This window comes from Ascaphus truei, chromosome 20, assembly GCF_040206685.1.
Source record: "Ascaphus truei isolate aAscTru1 chromosome 20, aAscTru1.hap1, whole genome shotgun sequence".
Classification (NCBI taxonomy): domain Eukaryota; kingdom Metazoa; phylum Chordata; class Amphibia; order Anura; family Ascaphidae; genus Ascaphus; species Ascaphus truei.
In genome coordinates, this window is record NC_134502.1 from 12,708,702 (window position 1) to 12,730,750 (window position 22,049).

The 22,049-nt window shown below is 58.6% G+C and overlaps 1 protein-coding gene across 4 annotated transcripts in view; it reads right to left on the bottom strand.

The window, feature by feature from the left end:
- Positions 1-22,049, bottom strand: part of CAMSAP3 (calmodulin regulated spectrin associated protein family member 3) — a 93,726-nt gene that overhangs the window by 19,706 nt on the left and 51,971 nt on the right. Inside the window, exons 5-8 of one of the 4 annotated variants that reach the window (XM_075577275.1) lie at positions 18,547-18,579; positions 11,946-11,993; positions 7,825-7,963; positions 240-379 (exon numbers count right to left, since the gene is read on the bottom strand). In XM_075577275.1, the coding sequence (XP_075433390.1) occupies positions 240-379; positions 7,825-7,963; positions 11,946-11,993; positions 18,547-18,579 (360 nt within the window). The remainder of the gene's footprint in view (positions 1-239; positions 380-7,824; positions 7,964-11,945; positions 11,994-18,546; positions 18,580-22,049) is intronic. The other 3 variants (XM_075577276.1, XM_075577277.1, XM_075577278.1) reach the window with 3 other exon arrangements.

Sequence of the window (22,049 nt, forward strand, 5' to 3'; positions counted from 1 at the left end):
CACGCCAGACAGAGCGAGGGAAAGGAGGAGGCACGCCAGAGAGAGGAGGAGGAGGCGCACCAGAGAGAGAGAGAGAGGGGGGGAGGAGGAGATGCACGACAAAGCAAGGGGGGGAGGAGGAGGCGTGCGACAGAGCGAGGGGGAAAATGAAACGGAGACATCTCGATAAAGTAAGTTTGAAGACAAACTTGCTCACATCAGAAAGAGGTATGGGGGTAAGGGAGGTCATGCGTTCTCACCCTCAGTGCTTGGGGTACATACAGCAGGTCCTCCAAGGTGAGGGGGCAGGAAGGGGGCAGGTGCAAAGCGCAGAACTCTCTCACTAGCTGCAGGTTATAGAGACTGTCAGCCACCGACATGGTGTCCTTGAGACAGACATCTGGGGAGAAGAGCGAGACAGTCAATTGACTTGGTGAGACTGTCCCAAACATTCAGCCTTCACAGAACTTCCTTCCTAGTCCGGCTTTACTGCTACCTTTACTAAATCTACCCTCATCTCACTCATTGACCAGAAAGTCAGGTACACCATGCGAAGGGCCAATCCGTTTGTCTTCTAACTCTACCCCATAAAAAAAAAAAAAACTAGGTTAAAGCAAGCCACATCAAAGAGGAGCCAAGCTAAGCCCCTGGTGAAATCTATTCTGCCAAACCTGAACTGCAAGGAGATGGACCAGTTTTCCACCTACTAACTCTACCCAAGAGGACCCAGGGTTGAAGCAAGCCACACCCATAAGACGAGTGCAAAACGGTCAGTGTAGCATTGATTTAATTTCATGAGATATAAGGGGGGGGGGGGGGTAATATATGCACATATAAAAAATAAAAAAATTGTTTTTATTACTCCCCCCCCAACCGCCCCGTTATTTATCACTAAATCAAAATCAATACTACACTATGAGGGTTTTGCGCTGGTGTTTTTTTTCTTCTGTTTATCACCACATTATTGTTACTGCCATATGCAGTTTTTTTTGCACTCTGTATAACTTGCTTCTCACCTATAAACTTGAGCGCACCTTTTGTCCACACCCATAAGGGGTCAAGTTCTGCCCCAGAGATCTACCATCTTCTAATCCCATCCTCCGATGACAGATTTAAGACAGGCCCCCCCAAGGAGACTGATCCCTGAATTTGACATCACAGCTCTTCCTTGAAACCTTACCACGCCCCCAAGGAGCCATGAGCCAAGTCCCAAACAAGTCATGTCCTGACCCTGGAGATACAGACTTACCCCACCCCAAAGTCCTTACAACAACCAAACACATACCCTAAGGGCAGGTCCATACTGCCGCAGTCCGCGCGGGGCGTGAACACATTGCCTAAAGGCATTGATCGCGCCCATAGACTACACGGGCAGCAACAGGAGGGGCGTATGTTGCACAAGAAATCAGTTGATTTCTCAGCGCGACAGTCAGGTCACGTGAGCGGTTCGCCCAATGCGGGTCACGTCACATGCCTCTGCGGTGCGGGCTGTATGGCCTTAGCGTAAGAACACTGGTGGGCAACAGGCAAGTACGCATCCCCCCAATCTCCTCTCACCCCATGGTCCCTTTCAACTTGTAGTTTGTCGCGCGAGCATGCGTGGGTGGAGCTACATGCAGGAGCGGATCTACAAAAAGAGCGGAGAATGACAGTGCGCGCGCGAGAGGTGAGGTGGGGAGAGATCGAGCGCGCGCGAGAGGTGAGGTGGGGAGAGATCGAGCGCGCGCGAGAGGTGAGGTGGGGAGAGATCGAGCGCGCGCGAGAGGTGAGGTGGGGAGAGATCGAGCGCGCGCGAGAGGTGAGGTGGGGAGAGATCGAGCGCGCGCGAGAGGTGAGGTGGGGAGAGATCGAGCGCGCGCGAGAGGTGAGGTGGGGAGAGATCGAGCGCGCGCGAGAGGTGAGGTGGGGAGAGATCGAGCGCGCGCGAGAGGTGAGGTGGGGAGAGATCGAGCGCGCGCGAGAGGTGAGGTGGGGAGAGATCGAGCGCGAGAGAGAGGTGAGGTGTGGAGAGAGCGAGCGCGAGAGAGAGGTGAGGTGGGGAGAGAGCGCGCGAGAGAGGTGAGGTGGGGAGAGAGCGCGCGAGAGAGGTGAGGTGGGGAGAGAGCGCGCGAGAGAGGTGAGGTGGGGAGAGAGCGCGCGAGAGAGGTGAGGTGGGGGGAGAGCGCGCGAGAGAGGTGAGGTGGGGAGAGAGCGCGCGAGAGAGGTGAGGTGGGGAGAGAGCGCGCGAGAGGGGTGAGGTGGGGAGAGAGCGCGCGAGAGAGGTGAGGTGGGGAGAGAGCGCGCGAGAGAGGTGAGGTGGGGAGAGAGCGCGCGAGAGGGGTGAGGTGGGGAGAGAGCGCGCGAGAGGGGTGAGGTGGGGAGAGAGCGCGCGAGAGAGGCGAGGTGGGCAGAGAGCGCGCGAGAGGTGAGGTGGGGAGAGAGCGCGCGAGAGGGGCGAGGTGGGGAGAGAGCGCGCGAGAGGGGCGAGGTGGGGAGAGAGCGCGCGAGAGGGGCGAGGTGGGGAGAGAGCGCGCGAGAGGGGCGAGGTGGGGAGAGAGCGCGCGAAAGAGGTGAGGTGGGGAGAGAGCGTGCGAAAGAGGTGAGGTGGGGAGAGAGCGCGCGAAAGAGGTGAGGTGGGGAGAGAGCGCGCGAGAGAGGTGAGGTGGGGAGAGCGCACGAGAGAGGTGAGGTGGGGAGAGAGCGCGCGAGAGGGGTGAGGTGGGGAGAGAGCGCGCGATGGGTGAGGTGGGGAGAGAACGCGTGAGAGGTGAGGTGGGGAGAGAGCGCGCGAGAGGGGTGAGGTGGGGAGAGAGCGCGCGAGAGGGGTGAGGTGGGGAGAGAGCGCGCGAGAGGGGTGAGGTGGGGAGAGAGCGCGCGAGAGGTGAGGTGGGGAGAGAGCGCGCGAGAGGGGCGAGGTGGGGAGAGAGCGCGCGAGAGGGGCGAGGTGGGGAGAGAGCGCGCGAGAGGGGCGAGGTGGGGAGAGAGCGCGCGAGAGAGGTGAGGTGGGGAGAGAGCGCGCGAGAGAGGTGAGGTGGGGAGAGAGCGCGCGAGAGAGGTGAGGTGGGGAGAGAGCGCGCGAGAGAGGTGAGGTGGGGAGAGAGCGCGCGAGAGAGGTGAGGTGGGGAGAGAGCGCGCGAGAGAGGTGAGGTGGGGGGAGAGCGCGCGAGAGAGGTGAGGTGGGGAGAGAGCGCGCGAGAGAGGTGAGGTGGGGAGAGAGCGCGCGAGAGGGGTGAGGTGGGGAGAGAGCGCGCGAGAGAGGTGAGGTGGGGAGAGAGCGCGCGAGAGAGGTGAGGTGGGGAGAGAGCGCGCGAGAGGGGTGAGGTGGGGAGAGAGCGCGCGAGAGGGGTGAGGTGGGGAGAGAGCGCGCGAGAGAGGCGAGGTGGGCAGAGAGCGCGCGAGAGGTGAGGTGGGGAGAGAGCGCGCGAGAGGGGCGAGGTGGGGAGAGAGCGCGCGAGAGGGGCGAGGTGGGGAGAGAGCGCGCGAGAGGGGCGAGGTGGGGAGAGAGCGCGCGAGAGGGGCGAGGTGGGGAGAGAGCGCGCGAAAGAGGTGAGGTGGGGAGAGAGCGTGCGAAAGAGGTGAGGTGGGGAGAGAGCGCGCGAAAGAGGTGAGGTGGGGAGAGAGCGCGCGAGAGAGGTGAGGTGGGGAGAGCGCACGAGAGAGGTGAGGTGGGGAGAGAGCGCGCGAGAGGGGTGAGGTGGGGAGAGAGCGCGCGATGGGTGAGGTGGGGAGAGAACGCGTGAGAGGTGAGGTGGGGAGAGAGCGCGCGAGAGGGGTGAGGTGGGGAGAGAGCGCGCGAGAGGGGTGAGGTGGGGAGAGAGCGCGCGAGAGGGGTGAGGTGGGGAGAGAGCGCGCGAGAGGTGAGGTGGGGAGAGAGCGCGCGAGAGGGGCGAGGTGGGGAGAGAGCGCGCGAGAGGGGCGAGGTGGGGAGAGAGCGCGCGAGAGGGGCGAGGTGGGGAGAGAGCGCGCGAGAGAGGTGAGGTGGGGAGAGAGCACGCGAAAGAGGTGAGGTGGGGAGAGAGCGCGCGAAAGAGGTGAGGTGGGGAGAGAGCGCGCGAGAGGGGTGAGGTGGGGAGAGAGCACACGAGAGAGGTGAGGTGGGGAGAGAGCGCGCGAGAGGGGTGAGGTGGGGAGAGAGCGCGCGAGGGGTGAGGTGGGGAGAGAGCGCGTGAGAGGTGAGGTGGGGAGAGAGCGCGCGAGAGGGGTGAGGTGGGGAGAGAGCGCGCGAGAGGGGTGAGGTGGGGAGAGAGCGCGCGAGAGGGGTGAGGTGGGGAGAGAGCGCGCGAGAGGGGTGAGGTGGGGAGAGCGCGCGAGGGGTGAGGTGGGGAGAGCGCGCGAGGGGTGAGGTGGGGAGAGGGGGGGAGAGAGCGCGAGGTGTGAGGTGGGGAGAGAGGGGGAGAGAGCGCAAGGGGTGAGGTGGGGTGAGCGCGAGAGAGGTGAGGTGGGGAGAGCGCGAGTGGTGAGGTGGGGAGAGGGGGGGAGAGAGCGCGAGGTGTGAGGTGGGGAGAGAGGGGGAGAGAGCGCAAGGGGTGAGGTGGGGTGAGCGCGAGAGAGGTGAGATGGGGAGAGCGCGAGTGGCGAGGTGGGGAGAGCGCGAGTGGTGAGGTGGGGAGAGCGCGAGTGGCGAGGTGGGGAGAGCGCGAGTGGCGAGGTGGGGAGAGCGCGAGTGGTGAGGTGGGGAGAGCGCGAGTGGCGAGGTGGGGAGAGCGCGAGTGGCGAGGTGGGGAGAGCGCGAGTGGCGAGGTGGGGAGAGCGCGAGTGGTGAGGTGGGGAGAGCACGAGATGCGAGGGGGAGAGAGCGCGAGTGGTGAGGTGGGGAGAGCGCGAGTGGTGAGGTGGGGAGAGCGCGAGTGGTGAGGTGGGAAGAGCGCGAGTGGTGAGGTGGGGAGAGCGCGAGTGGTGAGGTGGGGAGAGCGCGAGTGGTGAGGTGGGGAGAGCGCGAGTGGCGAGGTGGGGAGAGCGCGAGTGGCGAGGTGGGGAAAGCGCGAGTGGCGAGGTGGGGAGAGCGCGAGTGGCGAGGTGGGGAGAGCGCGAGTGGCGAGGTGGGGAGAGCGCGAGTGGCGAGGTGGGGAGAGCGCGAGTGGCGAGGTGGGGAGAGCACGAGTGGCGAGGTGGGGAAAGCGCGAGTGGCGAGGTGGGGAGAGCGCGAGTGGCGAGGTGGGGAGAGCGCGAGTGGCGAGGTGGGGAGAGCGCGAGTGGCGAGGTGGGGAGAGCGCGAGTGGCGAGGTGGGGAGAGCGCGAGTGGCGAGGTGGAGAGAGCGCGAGTGGCGAGGTGGGGAGACCGCGAGTGGCGAGGTGGGGAGAGCGCGAGTGGCGAGGTGGGGAGAGCCCGAGTGGCGAGGTGGGGAGAGCGCGAGTGGCGAGGTGGGGAGAGCGCGAGTGGCGAGGTGGGGAGAGCGCGAGTGGTGAGGTGGGGAGAGCGCGAGTGGCGAGGTGGGGAGAGCGCGAGTGGCGAGGTGGGGAGAGCGCGAGTGGCGAGGTGGGGAGAGCGCGAGTGGTGAGGTGGGGAGAGCGCGAGGGGTGAGGTGGGGAGAGGGGGAGAGAGAGCGCGAGTGGCGAGGTGGGGAGAGCGCGAGTGGCGAGGTGGGGAGAGCGCGAGTGGCGAGGTGGGGAGAGCGCGAGTGGTGAGGTGGGGAGAGCGCGAGGGGTGAGGTGGGGAGAGGGGGAGAGAGAGCGCGAGTGGTGAGGTGGGGAGAGCGCGAGTGGTGAGGTGGGGAGAGCACGAGTGGTGAGGTGGGGAGAGCGCGAGTGGCGAGGTGGGGAGAGCGCGAGTGGCGAGGTGGGGAGAGCGCGAGTGGCGAGGTGGGGAGAGCGCGAGTGGCGAGGTGGGGAGAGCGCGAGTGGCGAGGTGGGGAGAGCGCGAGTGGCGAGGTGGGGAGAGCGCGAGTGGCGAGGTGGGGAGAGCGCGAGTGGCGAGGTGGGGGAGAGCGCGAGTGGCGAGGTGGGGAGAGCGCGAGTGGCGAGGTGGGGAGAGCGCGAGTGGCGAGGTGGGGAGAGCGCGAGTGGTGAGGTGGGGAGAGCGCGAGGGGTGAGGTGGGGAGAGGGGGGGAGAGAGCGCGAGTGGTGAGGTGGGGAGAGCGCGAGTGGTGAGGTGGGGAGAGCACGAGTGGTGAGGTGGGGAGAGCGCGAGTGGTGAGGTGGGGAGAGCGCGAGTGGCGAGGTGGGGAGAGCGCGAGTGGCGAGGTGGGGAGAGCGCGAGTGGTGAGGTGGGGAGAGCGCGAGGGGTGAGGTGGGGAGAGCGCGAGGGGTGAGGTGGGGAGAGGGGGGGAGAGAGCGCGAGTGGTGAGGTGGGGAGAGCGCGAGTGGTGAGGTGGGGAGAGCGCGAGTGGTGAGGTGGGGAGAGCACGAGTGGTGAGGTGGGGAGAGCGCGAGTGGTGAGGTGGGGAGAGCGCGAGTGGCGAGGTGGGGAGAGCGCGAGTGGCGAGGTGGGGAGAGCGCGAGTGGTGAGGTGGGGAGAGCGCGAGGGGTGAGGTGGGGAGAGGGGGGGGAGAGAGCGCGAGTGGTGAGGTGGGGAGAGCGCGAGTGGTGAGGTGGGGAGAGCGCGAGTGGTGAGGTGGGGAGAGCGCGAGTGGTGAGGTGGGAAGAGCGCGAGTGGTGAGGTGGGGAGAGCGCGAGTGGCGAGGTGGGGAGAGCGCGAGTGGCGAGGTGGGGAAAGCGCGAGTGGCGAGGTGGAGAGAGCGCGAGTGGCGAGGTGGGGAGAGCGCGAGTGGCGAGGTGGGGAGAGCGCGAGTGGCGAGGTGGGGAGAGCGCGAGTGGCGAGGTGGGGAGAGCGCGAGTGGCGAGGTGGGGAGAGCGCGAGTGGTGAGGTGGGGAGAGCGCGAGTGGTGAGGTGGGGAGAGCGCGAGTGGTGAGGTGGGGAGAGCGCGAGTGGTGAGGTGGGGAGAGCGCGAGTGGTGAGGTGGGGAGAGCGCGAGTGGTGAGGTGGGGAGAGCGCGAGTGGTGAGGTGGGGAGAGCGCGAGTGGTGAGGTGGGGAGAGCGCGAGTGGTGAGGTGGGGAGAGAGCGAGTGGTGAGGTGGGGAGAGCGCGAGTGGTGAGGTGGGGAGAGCGCGAGTGGTGAGGTGGGGAGAGCGCGAGTGGTGAGGTGGGGAGAGCGCGAGTGGTGAGGTGGGGAGAGCGCGAGTGGTGAGGTGAGGAGAGCGCGAGTGGTGAGGTGGGGAGAGCGCGAGTGGTGAGGTGGGGAGAGCGCGAGTGGTGAGGTGGGGAGAGCGCGAGTGGTGAGGTGGGGAGAGGGGGGGAGAGAGCGCGAGTGGTGAGGTGGGGAGAGGGGGGGAGAGAGCACGAGTGGTGAGGTGGGGAGAGGGGGGGAGAGAGCGCGAGTGGTGAGGTGGGGAGAGCGCGAGTGGTGAGGTGGGGAGAGCGCGAGTGGTGAGGTGGGGAGAGCGCGAGTGGTGAGGTGGGGAGAGCGCGAGTGGTGAGGTGGGGAGAGCGCGAGTGGTGAGGTGGGGAGAGCGCGAGTGGTGAGGTGGGGAGAGCGCGAGTGGTGAGGTGGGGAGAGCGCGAGTGGTGAGGTGGGGAGAGCGCGAGTGGTGAGGTGGGGAGAGCGCGAGTGGTGAGGTGGGGAGAGCGCGAGTGGTGAGGTGGGGAGAGCGCGAGTGGTGAGGTGGGGAGAGCGCGAGTGGTGAGGTGGGGAGAGCGCGAGTGGTGAGGTGGGGAGGGGGAAGTGGGAGAGAAGAAAGAGGGAGGGGGAGGGGGAGCGAGAGTTTGAGATGTTATACGAAGCACTTGTATGGGGCAATAGAAGGAGTTATAGGGACCAATTATATGGAGCAGTTATATGGCAACAGATTGTGTGCAGGCCTTTTAGTGACTGGATACATATGATGTTGCCCACCGCTGCCCTAGAAGAGCTTAAACACCCCGCTACTCACCCTGCAGTCTCAGCTCCGCAGGGCAGTAATAATGGATGGTGGCTGCGAGAGCGCTCCCATTTGACAGATCCCTCATGGATGAGACCGTCGGGAAGCAGGGGGTCTGTCTGGAGAGTGCTTTATCCTTCCGATAACGTATCTACCGGAAAAACATTGAAGGGAGAGACATGCATCACCACCCCTGTGTTATTTGAAACTAGCTGTGAAAATAAAATAAGGTTTCACACCCAGCGCCATGCTGCCACATCGCCATACACCCTGCAACGGTGACAACAGGGTTTATCCTTGTATAACATACACAATCCGGTGTTTGAACATGGCATGCAGAAACTACAAAGGTGCGCGCACACAAACAATAAATGCTATACACAGACACATTCAGCAGGCGGCAAAAAACTACAATAATGGAAAAATCCAAAAATAAAAAATAAAAAAAAGGTTTGATTTATGTTAATAGGGGATTAAGAAAGCATCCAGATAAATAAAAATATATACACTGAACAAACCTACGTTTCTTCCTTTTATATACAGATGCAGCAACGAATATCCGAACACTTGCCTTTGAAAATCTGGGGCAATCTCCCAGTAATGCTGCAACATTTCTGTGACATTTCTGCAAACAGACTAATGGCCCATCGGATTAACACAGCAGGGGTCCCTGGCAGTCTCATTAATCCGATGGGCCATTAGTCTGTTTGCAGAAGTGTCACAGAAATGTTGCAGCATTACTGGGAGATTGCACCAGATTTTCGGATACTCGTGGCTGCATCAGTACATGTAAACCTTTTTAATTCAGGCACAGCCAATTCGTTGTAGGGACTTCAAATAAAAGCACTTAAGTCATGTAATTATTTATTCCTGCTCGGCCCTCCGCACTGCCACAGCTGAAGATAAACTACCGGATTACAAACGAGTGCGAAGAGGATTGGTGTACGTGTATGCTCATCTATATATCCCCATCCATATTACCACTGCTGGAGGAAGCCTCCCCAATGACCTTCCATGGACTGTGGTTGCAAGTCTCTTCTCTGCGCTGCTCCAACAAATTTTCTGATTTTATCCTCCCATCTTACTTTTGGTCATCGTCTTGGTCTCTTTATCTCTTGGAATCCAGTCGAGTAGTCCAGCGCCAGCTTGGTGGCGGTGCAGTTGGTACCACAGCACCGGGACCCGCACTCTCCTCCACAACAAGCCGATTGCCGGGGCCTCTATAACGCTCTTACCTTCTCCTCCCGCCATCTCCTCCCAGCATCATGATGGTTCCGCGACATCAAATGGCGTACCATGAATACACTGGTCGAAAACGTTCCTCGAGACACAGTGGAAGGTTCCCTTAAAGTATTGTCTTGTTTCTCCCTCCCATCTTCATCCTCCGATTGAGTTAGTTCAAAAGGTTCCTATCCATTGTTATTTGCCGGCCAAAGTAGACAGTCTTCGACACCTAGTTCTAAGCCATTTATTTTTATCTTTGGTATTTAACAAATGTGTCAAATCTGTACTTTGGTCTTTCTTAGATTCCTATGGAGGCCACATTCTTACTTGCTTTGGCGAGTGGTCTGATATGTTGCTGGTGGTCTTCTGGACTTGTAGCAAAAAAAAAAACAAGGTCATCTGCAAATCGTAAGCGACTCAAATACCCACCACGGATTTTGATTCCTTTTTCTTACCAATCTAATGCCTTGAACAATTCTTCAAGTGTTGCTGTGAAAAGCTTTGGCGACGAGGTGTCTCCCTGCCGCACTCTCTCGCTGATCCTGATTTTGCTTGTATCTTCATGCAACCTAATGGTTGATGTGGCATTCTCGTAAATGTTCTTTAATATATCAATGAACGCTTCTTCAAAACCGTCTTCTTAATGCATCCAAGGCCCGCTGATGTGTAGACACAACCAAATGCTTTTTCGTCATCTACGACCGATTACACACACACACCAAAATATATTTCTAAATCAGTGTCCACACATTTATTAGCAATACATAGTGTAACCACTAGGCGTCCTCATTGCCCACAAGATATTTCTGTCTTGTAGACAGAAGAGACCCATGTTCCATGGAGTCTCTTGTATACATAATATTGTACTGGCTGTACAATATTATATATTAGGAATACAATAGGAAAAGAAATCCCTTCCCCGGGGAGATCACAAACTAAGTGGTATGTTGGGAACTTTACAGAGACACCAGGTGAGGGAATAATTGCAGTAGCCGTTATTTTACAGCTATATCATATATATATCTATATATCTATTAAAAGTGAAATGTTCTTTGTCTGTGGGTCTGTCAGGCCTCTCGCTCTCAGTGGCCTGCGGGGGTGGGGTGATGTCATGGCCAGAGCTACGCAGGCCGTGAGACTCACACCACCCACGCGCCTCGGAGACAGTGGAAACCCACACGCTGTGCACCGCACAATCCAACCGCCTCACACCCTCCACCACAGCCTCACATCCTACACCCACCCGCCCACTCGGCTCTTCTCACCCCGCGGGACCGGGGGGGGGGGCGGGGGGGGGGGAACGACCGCCGGGGACAGAGGTGAGGGGGGGACAGAGGTGAGCGCGCCTCTGACCAATGGCCTACCCACAGGCCCTTCGCGCCGGGGACCGAGGTGGGGGGGGGGGGGAAACAAGCGCCGGGACAGAATAACGCTAAGCCCACACCACTCACCGCTCACAGCCGCCTCACACGCACACAGTCACTCTGCTGTTCTCCACCTCACCCCGCGGGACCGGGGGGGGGAGCGGATGACCGACACCGATCAGGGTGAGGTGGCTCCTCAGCGGGGACAGCCGGAGGCGCCAAGGGGGGAGGGGTTGCCAGGGACAGGGTGACCACAGCGCCAGAGAGAGGGGGGTGGGGAAACAAGCACCGGGGACAGGGGAGGGAGAGAGATGAGGGCCGCAGGAGGGGTGGGGGGGAGAGTAATGAGGGCCGCATGGGGTGGGGGGGAGAGTAATGAGGACCGCAGGGGGGGAGGGGGGGAGTGATGTGGGGTGCAGGGGGGGAGGGGGAGAGTGATGTGGGGTGCAGGGGGGAAGGGGGAGAGTGATGTGGGGTTCGGGGGGGGAGAGTGATGTGGGGTGCGTGGGGGGGAGAGTGATGTGGGGTGCGGGGGGGGGGGGGGAGAGTGATGTGGGGTGCGGGGGGGGGAAGAGTGATGTGGGGTGCGGGGGGGAGAGTGATGTGGGGTGCGGGGGGGAGAGTGATGTGGGGTGCGGGGGAGGAGAGTGATGTGGGGTGCGGGGGGGGAGAGTGATGTGGGGTGCGGGGGGGAGAGTGATGTGGGGTGCGGGGGGGGGGGAGAGTGATGTGGGGTGCGGGGGGAGAGTGATGTGGGGTGCAGGGGGGGAGAGTCATGTGGGGTGGAGGGGGGTGAGAGTGCTGTCTGGTGCGGGGGGGAAACACGGATGTAAAATGTCCCGGTGGGAACGGAGCTTAACTGGGGGGAACCGAGCTGGGAAGGAGGGGGGCAAATAAAGCTAGGAACGGGGGAGGGAAGCGGAGACAGAGGGGGAGCGGGAAAATGTACTCCCGGGCAACACAGGGTATATCAGCTAGTATTCTATATAAAATGATTGTACTATACTTAGGGTTGCCAGGTGTCCAGTATTGAACCAGACGGTCCTGTATTTGGACACACTGTCTAGTAAAAAAAAAATTAGAGGTAATACTCCGATATTGCCTCCCTGGACATAGTAACCTGACCGGCTTGAGGGGCTGCAGGATTTCCGAGCAGGGCTGTTGCTAGGGGGCTGGGCAACTTCCTTCATCCTGATTGGCTGCATTACCCAGTAGCATCCAATCAGGAGGTGGTGTCAGGAGCCTGGGGGTGGGGCCAAGGTGAGGAGAAAACAGCACGGAGCAGAGAGAGGTGAGAGGTGTGTGTGTGTGTGTCTCGAGTGACCTTTTAATTAAATAGCAGCTAGTTATATTAGACATTTAAATATAAAATATATTACACTTTCAAGTATATTTTGAAACCAGAGCCCGAGATTATAAAAAAGGAAGAAACAGGTTTGAAAAGGAAAAAAAATAATAATAATAATTTTTCACAAAAAAATAATAAATTACAAAAGGAAATAAAAACGTATCATTTTGGTAATGCTAGCGTGCAAAATACGTTACCACGGGAGGTTTATTCCCAGACTCCTTTAAACAAAAAGCGATGGCATGCTAAATGCAACGGAAAAGAGCAACGGAGAGTGTCAGGACAGCGCCATAATCAGAGGGAACGACATAATGAGAGAGAGATAGAGAGGGAAGAGCGTCAGGGGCTAAAGCAGTAGCTTCCGTTTCCCAAAAAGTTTAAATTATTTGCAAACGTGAAATAAATTTTTTAAAGAAAATAATAATAATAAAAAAACAATTTTAAAAAGTTGTAATTTTGGGTGTTGCGTTTTAGGTTTAAATGGGAAGAGAAAGTAGGGTTGGAGCGATGCCCGGTTTTCTTGGCGGACAGACATTCGGCATAAGAGAATTCCCTTTCTGCATAATTACCAATGGCTGGTGCCTATGGAGGCCTCAAAAGCCTAATTCTAACCCTTGTAGGGCCAAAAGATAGGGAGATACACACACAATGTCCTTTTTAAGGACGTACTGTCGTTAAAAAGTATTGGCTCTAGTTAGGCTTTCAGGCCTATACATTGGTATTACTGGCTGCTCGAGCCGAGTGTGCCAACCCTGCATTGGCCCTTCTCAGGACTGGATGCAAGGAAGGGCAGTAAAAAGAGAACAATTTCCGTAAATACCAGGTTGCCCTATAAAAAGCCAGAGTTAGAGTTTTTCAGGCCAACACTGGCGCAATTTTAGTTGTCGCTATGGCAACACAGCTCTGGTGGTAAGAGTTAGGCTCTTGGGGCCTACATCAGTCTGACGCCAACTGTTGCTATGTCAACAATAGCATCATTGCCAAGAGTTAGAGCATTTGAGGTCGTAATTTGGTCAATGCAAGCCAGAAAAGTCCAACTCCAGTTGTCACTATGGCAAGAGAACATGCCTAACACTGGCTATTAATGCCATTGTAGATACTCTGAACAAGGATGGGAAGGCACATCTTAAACTCTGGCTGGCCAATGGTGACCTCATCAAAAGCTAGAGTTAGGATTCTGGGGCCTAATCTTGCACAGCTCCTGTCGTCACTATATGGTAACTAGCATTATCAACCAAAGTTAGGCTTTTAAAGCCTACATGTGCCATATTCAAGCAGTTGCTACAGTATGCTATCAAGCGTTTTTGGCTTCTATGACACATCTAACAAACTCTAATTGTAACTATGGCAACATATGTATCAATTTCCAGAGTTATGCTTTTTATATTGGATAAACTCCAGCTGTTGCTTCGGCAACAGTACTATAGTTAGCCAGAGTTAGGAGTTTTAGGCCTACATTGTAATCAGGGGCCAGTTGCCATGGCAATGGCTGGAATCAGACATGGCAAACCTTTCGACCCTACACACAACTTATAAAATAGTATATGGCGGCATACATACGGTGAGAGGATGGACAGGGAGTGGGGGGATGGAGAGGGAGTGGGGGGGGTGGAGAGAGAGGATGGAGAGGGAATGGGGTGGTGGTGTGGAGAGAGAGGATGGAGAGGGAGTGGGGGAGAGTGGAGAGAGAGGATGGAGAGGGAGTGGGGGAGAGTGAAGAGAGAGGATGGAGAGGGAGTGGGGGGGGGGTGGAGAGAGAGGATGGAGAGGGAATGGGGGGGGGGTTGTGGAGAGTGAGGATGGAGAAGGAGTGGGGGGGGTGTGGAGAGAGGATGGAGAGGGAATGGGGGGGGTGGAGAGGGAGAGAATGGAGAGAGAGTGGGGGGGGGGAGGAGAGAGAGGATGGAGAGGGAGTGGGGGGGGTCGAGAGAGAGGATGGAGAGAGGATGGGGGAGGGGGAGGAGAGAGGATGGGGGAGGGGGGGAGAGAGGATGGGGGAGGGGGAGGAGAGAGGATGGGGGAGGGGGAGGAGAGAGGATGGGGGAGGGGGAGGAGAGAGGATGGGGGAGGGGGAGGGGGAGGAGAGAGGATGGGGGAGGGGGAGGAGAGAGGATGGGGGAGGGGGAGGAGAGAGGATGGGGGAGGGGAGGAGAGAGGATGGGGGAGGGGGAGGAGAGAGGATGGGGGAGAGGGAGGAGAGGGTGGAGAGAGAGGATGGAGAGGGAGTGGGGGTGGAGAGAGGATGGAGAGGGAGTGGGGGGATGGAGAGGGAGTGGGGGGATGGAGAGGGAGTGGGGGGGGTGTGGAGAGAGAGGGTGGAGAGGGAGTGGGGGAGAGTGGAGAGAGAGGATGGAGAGGGAGTGGCGGGGGTGGAGAGAGGATGGAGAGGGAGTGTGGGGGGGGGTGGAGAGAGAGGATGGAGAGGGAATGGGGGGGGGGTTGTGGAGAGAGAGGATGGAGAGGGAATGGGGGGGGGGGTTGTGGAGAGTGGGGATGGAGAGGGAGTGGGGCGGGGTGTGGAGAGAGAGGATGGAGAGGGAATGGGGGGGGTTGTGGAGAGAGAGGATGGAGAGGGAATGGGGGAGGGGTGGAGAGGGAGAGAATGGAGAGAGAGTGGGGGGGGTGGAGATAGAGGATGGAGAGGGAGTGGGGTGGGTGGAGAGAGAGGATGGAGAGGGAGTGGGGGGGGCGAGAGAGGATGGGGGAGGAGAGAGAGAGGATGGAGAGAGGATGGGGGAGGGGGAGGAGAGAGGATGGGGGAGGGGGAGGAGAGAGGATGGGGGAGGGGGAGGAGAGAGGATGGGGGAGGGGGAGGAGAGAGGATGGGGGAGGGGGAGGAGAGAGGATGGGGAGGGGGAGGAGAGAGGATGGGGGAGGAGAGAGGATGGGGGAGGGGGAGGAGAGAGGATGGAGAGGGAGTGGGGGAGAGTGGAGAGAGAGGATGGAGAGGGAGTGGGGGAGAGTGGAGAGAGAGGATGGAGAGGGAGTGGGGGGGGGGGTGGAGAGAGAGGATGGAGAGGGAATGGGGGGGGGTTGTGGAGAGTGAGGATGGAGAAGGAGTGGGGGTGTGTGGAGAGAGGATGGAGAGGAATGGGGGGGGTGGAGAGGGAGAGAATGGAGAGAGAGTGGGGGGGAGGAGAGAGAGGATGGAGAGGGAGTGGGGGGGGTCGAGAGAGAGGATGGAGAGAGGATGGGGGAGGGGGAGGAGAGAGGATGGGGGAGGGGGGGAGAGAGGATGGGGGAGGGGGAGGAGAGAGGATGGGGGAGGGGGAGGAGAGAGGATGGGGGAGGGGGAGGAGAGAGGATGGGGGAGGGGGAGGAGAGAGGATGGGGGAGGGGGAGGAGAGAGGATGGGGGAGAGGGAGGAGAGGGTGGAGAGAGAGGATGGAGAGGGAGTGGGGGTGGAGAGAGGATGGAGAGGGAGTGGGGGGATGGAGAGGGAGTGGGGGGGGTCGAGAGAGAGGATGGAGAGAGGATGGGGGAGGGGAGGAGAGAGGATGGGGGAGGGGGGGAGAGAGGATGGGGGAGGGGGAGGAGAGAGGGATGGGGGAGGGGGAGGAGAGAGGAAGGGGGAGGGGGAGGAGAGAGGATGGGGGAGGGGGAGGAGAGAGGATGGGGGAGGGGGAGGAGAGAGGATGGGGGAGGGGGAGGAGAGGGATGGGGAGGGGGAGGAGAGAGGATGGGGGAGGAGAGAGGATGGGGGAGGGGAGGAGAGAGGATGGGGAGGGGGAGGAGAGAGGATGGGGATATGGAGGAGAGAGGATGGGGGAGGGGGAGGAGAGAGGATGGGGGCAGGGGGGAGGAGAGAGGGTGGGGGAGGAGAGAGGATGGGGGAGGGGGAGGATAGAGGATGGAGAGAGGATGGGGAGGGGGGGGAGAGAGGATGGGTGAGGGGGAGGAGAGAGGATGGGGGAGGGGGAGGAGAGAGGATGGGGGAGGGGGAGGAGAGAGGATGGGGGAGGGGGAGGAGAGAGGATGGGGGAGGGGGAGAGAGAGGATAGGGGAGGGGGAGGAGAGAGGATGGGGGAGGGGGAGGAGAGAGGATGGGGAGGGGGAGGAGAGGATGGGGAGGAGAGAGGATGGGGGAGGGGGAGGAGAGAGGATGGGGGAGGGGGAGAGAGAGGATAGGGGAGGGGGAGGAGAGAGGATGGGGGAGGGGGAGTGAGAGAGGATGGGGAGGGGGAGGAGAGAGGATGGGGAGGGGGAGGAGAGAGGATGGGGAGGGGGTGAGAGAGGATGGGGAGGGGGAGGAGAGTGGATGGGGAGAGGGAGGTGAGAGGTTGGGGAGAGGGAGGAGGGAGGATGGGGGAGAGGATAGGGGAGAGGGAGGCGAGAGGATGGGGAGAGGGAGGAGAGAGGATGGGGAGAGGGGGGAGATGACGGGGAGAAGGGAAAGGAGAAGGGGTAGGGGGGGAGAGGGAGGATGGGGAGGATGGGGGAGAGGGAAAAAAGCAGAAGGGGAGAGAGCATGGAGAGGGAGTGAGAGTGGAGAGAGAGATGGAGAGGGAGTGGGGGAGAGAGAAGAGGGAGTGGGGGGGGGCAGGAGGGAGTGGGGGGGACAGGAGGGAGTGTGGTGGATGAGAGAATGCAGAGGGAGTAGGGAGGGAGAGGATGGGGGGGAGAAGGTGGGAGAGGGAGGATAGACGATGGGGGGGAGAGGGAGGATGAAGGGGAGAGGGTTTTATAAATATTTTTTAATGTGTCTCGGTTTTAACATTTTGAAAATCAGGTCACCCTAGGCATACACTAAGGCTCCGCTACGTGAAAGGCAGCCATTTTCTTTGAATTGAGTCCGGCCTTCATAGGCCTACTGTGGCAACAACCGTAAAGGGTTAAGCTTTTAGGGTCACCCTTCAAATCTCCTGACTGGATGGAAAGGGGAGGCATGAAGCCTATGGCGACAGTCAAGTTGCCATAGCAACAACTAAAGTTAGACTTTCAGGCCTACACAAGATGATATTTTTGTTTTAAGGAAAATCTATTCTCATCGAAGATCTGTTTAACATTCTAGGGATTTCTAAAACTTAGGATCACGGCTGCTTTAAACTGCTTCATCACTCGGCCGCCCCAGCAAAAATGGGTAAAAACAGGAAAATAATTATTTTAAAAAAATTAAAGAATGGAGGAATAGAAAATAAAATCTGTCACAAGACAAGCATGCTGCAACGGGATTGGTCAGAGCGTGCAAGGGGGGCTGGTAGTCCTACGCGTCACCTCTTAGTCCACAGGGTAAAGGTAAAAGCAAATGAGGGGGTAATTATAGGGTTTTCGGAACCAAGATTAGAAAGACCAGAATGCTTTGCAGCACTGTTGTCATTTCAGATCACTACTTAATAGCAGGGTTGCCACCACTCTGGGTTTGACCTGGAGACCACAGTTTTCGGCCACGTATCTTTGGGCTCCGGGTTTACCTGGTAAATCTCCGGGGTGGCAGCGGCATCAACCCTGCATATCAAGTCAAAACAGCAAGGGGATGCTGAGTGACGTCACAACGTCAAGCGACACCACATTGCCATGACAACGTGACACCTCAGCGCTATAAAACGCCCCGTTGTCATGGCAACACAGCGTCATTGACATCGCGCAGCCACGTTTTGACTTGATTGGCAGGGGAAGATGCCGGGAGACGTAGCTGCTGCCAAAAGTAAGATAAATAAATAAATGTAAAAAAAATAAAGTTTATTTTTCTTATATATCTACAGGTTAGCATTCAATAGAAGGTGGCAACTCTGCTCAACAGTCTTTATTAAGGGCCTGTTAAAGCACCTTTTGCCCACTAAGGTTACTGGGTAATGAAAAGTACATTGATCCCATGAAAGTGGAAAGTAATTCTGCCTCCAAATATAGGGGTTATATAGTGATTAACCTCCTTGCAGAGGCTAAGAGGGGAGGCGTGCGGCATGTGCACAAAAGGATTCTGGGATATCTGTTGTAAGCAAAAAGAAGAGAGAAAGAGAGAGATACAAGGGGTGTGGGTGAGACCAGAGGAGGAAAGAGGGAGAGAGAGCGAGCGCTCAGAAGAAAGGGATGGGGAGAAAGAGAGAGAGAGCGCTCAGAAGAAAGGGAGGGGGAGAAAGAGAGAGCGAGCGCTCAGAAGAAAGGGAGGGGAGAGAGAGCGAGTGCGCAGAAGTAAAGGGGCGAGGAGAGAGCAGAAGAAAAAGGGGCGGGGAGAGAGCAGAAGAAAAAGGGGTGGGGTGAGAGCAGAAGAAAAAGGGGTGGGGTGAGAGCAGAAGAAAAAGGGTTGGGGTGAGAGCAGAAGAAAAAGGGGTGGGGTGAGAGCAGAAGAAAAAGGGGGTGAGAGCAGAAGAAAAAGGGGGTGAGAGCAGAAGAAAAAGGAGGGGAGAGCAGAAGAAAAAGGAGGGGAGAGCAGAAGAAAAAGGAGGGGAGAGCACAAGAAAAAGGAGGGGAGAGCGGAAGAAAAAGGGGGGAGAGCGGAAGAAAAAGGGGGGGAGAGCGGAAGAAAAAAGGAGGGGAGAGCAGAAGAAAAAGAAGGGGAGAGCAGAAGAAAAAGGGGGAGAGAGCGCAGAAGAAAAGGGGGAGAGCAGAAGAAAATGGGGAGAGGGAATAGAGAGAGGGAATATAACTACCCTCCTGTCCCAGAATCCTTTATTAAAGAGATTGGACAAGTCTTGCTGCTGTTAATCTGTGCATGCAAACACCCCCCCCCCCCCCCCTCCATGTCAGGACACCTGCAAAATTAAGCAGCGGCGAGGAATGAGCAGCAGGGACACGTCAAGAGAGGAAGCACAACGGAAGGCGAAAGGGGGCAATGAGAAGCAGACAAGATATGCCACTTACAGGGACCAGTTTCCAGTACCAGCGGGAAGGGCACTGGAGAGAGAGGCAAGAGAGACAAAGTGAGAGAGCGCGCGAGGAGCAGGAGGAAATGGGCGAGAAGAAAAAAAAAGGGGGGGGGGAGAGCATGAGGAGGAGGAAGAAGAGGGGAGAGCGCGAGGAGGAGGAAGAAGAGGGGAGAGCGCGAGGAGGAGGAAGAAGAGGGGAGAGCGCGAGGAGGAGGAAGAAGAGGGGAGAGCGCGAGGAGGAGGAAGAAGAGGGGAGAGCGCGAGGAGGAGGAAGAAGAGGGGAGAGCGCGAGGAGGAGGAAGAAGAGGGGAGAGCGCGAGGAGGAGGAAGAAGAGGGGAGAGCGCGAGGAGGAGGAAGAAGAGGGGAGAGCGCGAGGAGGAGGAAGAAGAGGGGAGCGCGCGAGGAGGAAAAGGGGAGGGCGCGAGGAGGAAAAGGGGAGCGCGCGAGGAGGAAAAGGGGAGAGCGCGAGGAGGAAATAGGGGAGAGCGCGAGGAGGAAAGAGGGGAGAGCGCGAGGAGGAAAAGGGGAGAGTGCGAGGAGCAGGAGGAAATGGGCGAGAAGAAAAAAAAAAGGGGGGGGGGGGAGAGCGCGAGGAGGAGGAAGAAGAGGGGAGAGCGCGAGGAGGAGGAAGAAGAGGGGAGAGCGCGAGGAGGAGGAAGAAGAGGGGAGAGCGCGAGGAGGAGGAAGAAGAGGGGAGCGCGCGAGGAGGAAAAGGGGAGGGCGCGAGGAGGAAAAGGGGAGCGCGCGAGGAGGAAAAGGGGAGAGCGTGAGGAGGAAATAGGGGAGAGTGCGAGGAGGAAATAGGGGAGAGCGCGAGGAGGAAATAGGGGAGAGCGCGAGGAGGAAATAGGGGAGCGCGCGAGGAGGAAATAGGGGAGAGCGCGAGGAGGAAATAGGGGAGAGCGCGAGGAGGAAATAGGGGAGAGCGCGAGGAGGAAATAGGGGAGAGCGCGAGGAGGAAATAGGGGAGAGCGCGAGGAGGAAATAGGGGAGAGCGCGAGGAGGAAATAGGGGAGAGCGGGAGGAGGAAATAGGGGAGAGCGCGAGGAGGAAATAGGGGAGAGCGGGAGGAGGAAATAGGGGAGAGCGCGAGGAGGAAATAGGGGAGAGCGCGAGGAGGAAAAGGGGAGAGTGCGAGGAGGAAATAGGGGAGAGCGCGAGGAGGAAATAGGGGAGAGCGCGAGGAGGAAAAGAGGAGCGCGCGAGGAGGAAAAGGGGAGAGCGCGAGGAGGAAATAGGGGAGAGCGCGAGGAGGAAAGAGGGGAGAGCGCGAGGAGGAAAAGGGGAGAGTGCGAGGAGGAAATAGGGGAGAGCGCGAGGAGGAAATAGGGGAGAGCGCGAGGAGGAAATAGGGGAGCGCGCGAGGAGGAAATAGGGGAGAGCGCGAGGAGGAAATAGGGGAGAGCGCGAGGAGGAAATAGGGGAGAGCGCGAGGAGGAAATAGGGGAGAGCGGGAGGAGGAAATAGGGGAGAGCGCGAGGAGGAAATAGGGGAGAGCGCGAGGAGGAAATAGGGGAGAGCGTGAGGAGGAAATAGGGGAGAGCGCGAGGAGGAAATAGGGGAGAGCGCGAGGAGAAATAGGGGAGAGCGTGAGGAGGAAATAGGGGAGAGCGCGAGGAGGAAATAGGGGAGAGCGCGAGGAGGAAATAGGGGAGAGCGTGAGGAGGAAATAGGGGAGAGCGCGAGGAGGAAATAGGGGAGAGCGCGAGGAGGAAATAGGGGAGAGCGCGAGGAGGAAATAGGGGAGAGCGCGAGCGAGGAGGAAATAGGGGAGAGCGCGAGGAGGAAATAGGGGAGAGCGCGAGGAGGAAATAGGGGAGCGCGCGAGGAGGAAATAGGGGAGAGCGCGAGGAGGAAATAGGGGAGCGCGCGAGGAGGAAATAGGGGAGAGCGCGAGGAGGAAATAGGGGAGAGCGCGAGGAGGAAATAGGGGAAAGTGCAAGGAGGTCTATTTTGATCTGGTTTTGCCGATTGGCCGGCGAAGCAATTCTACTTGGTTAGAACCAAGCAGAACAAAGAAAAACCAGCCAAACAAATATAAACAAGTGCACTGTAAATAAAATAAAGTTCACTAAAAAAGAAGGGTTAGTACAAAATAATCCAGAGTGGGGGATACCGAGCAGAGCACCCCGTATGACTGACACTCGGAGGCAAATTCTGAAACCGCCCCAGTGGACTCGGCCTATGAGGACTCCGCCCGGATACAGGAGCGCACCAGCGCCCGGAACATGGCCCCGATGTTTGTTGGGACCTCCTTCACCAGACACTGCTTCCTGGTCTTATAAATGGCTAGCTTGAGCAGGATGTTGAGGAGATCCCTAGGCTTATTGTTCCGGGACACTGGGCACCCAAAAATAAAAAGGGGAGGGGAAAAGTGCAGCAAGAACTGCAGGAGAAGGCCCCTCAAGGTGGATAAGACGGGCTGCAGTCTGGCGCAGCTAAAATAAATATGGTACACGGACTCCCGCTCGCCACAGAAGGGGCAGGTGGCGGGGGAGTCCGTGAAGTGGGCCAACTACTCTCCTGTGCTCAGTGCACCACGGAGGACTCTCCAACTCAAATCCCCGGCAGGATGGGGAACCAACTCTTAATAGAGTTCCCTCCACCGGGGCCTCTCGCCCTCGTTTGCAGGAAGTACACGCCACCAGATGGCATCGGGGCGGGTGAAAAGGTAGTGCACTGTATGGAGCATGAGAGAGTACAGGCCTTTCCTCGGCATGCCGCGGAAACATGTCCCCCATTTTGCTGAGGTTGGGACAAGAGGAGCCTGAGGGAATTGCCGTGGCTTTGGTCCGACGCAAAGATCCGGAGAGCAGGGGGTGATAGGTGGGCAGGGCTCTCCGGTCTGCAATACCCCCTCGATGAAGGTGCGTAAATCGGGGTGGATGGCATCTTTAATCTCCTGGATCAGACAATGAGGGACGCGGGCAGTAGGCAGACCCATACTCTGCTCCTATCCAGTCCCATCGTTCGTAGTCCAGGAGATCCCCGACTCTGGTCACCTGTGCCAGGATTAGTTGGCGGCAGATATAGAGGGTGCATCAAACATCCGAGCTCTCACTGCTGGATTAAACAGCAGGGGCTCAGCGAGGAAACTAACTCCCACCGCCACCTGTCCATTCCTGCTCGCGGAGACCTGGCTCCAGACCCTTAGTAAGTTCCGGTAGTATGCCGGCAGCACCGAGACTTCTCTACCTAACCCCTCGGGCTTGATGATAAATAGTTACCAGTCATACCCCATATTGCGCAGCTGGCGAAAGAAACTGGTTGCCTGCTGGCACCACTGCAGAGACGGATCTGCGAATAGGTATCTCTGCAGGTACTGGAGGCGGAAAGTGTGTAACTGGGAGCGGACACACACCACCACACACCACTCCCTGTCCTCCCTCTCTCAGAGGAAGGCACGCAACACCCGCAGAGACCCAATGCTTCCCCATCCAGAAAAAGTCCAGCAACTTCACCTGGATCTTACTGACAAATTCAGGGGTTGGAGCCAT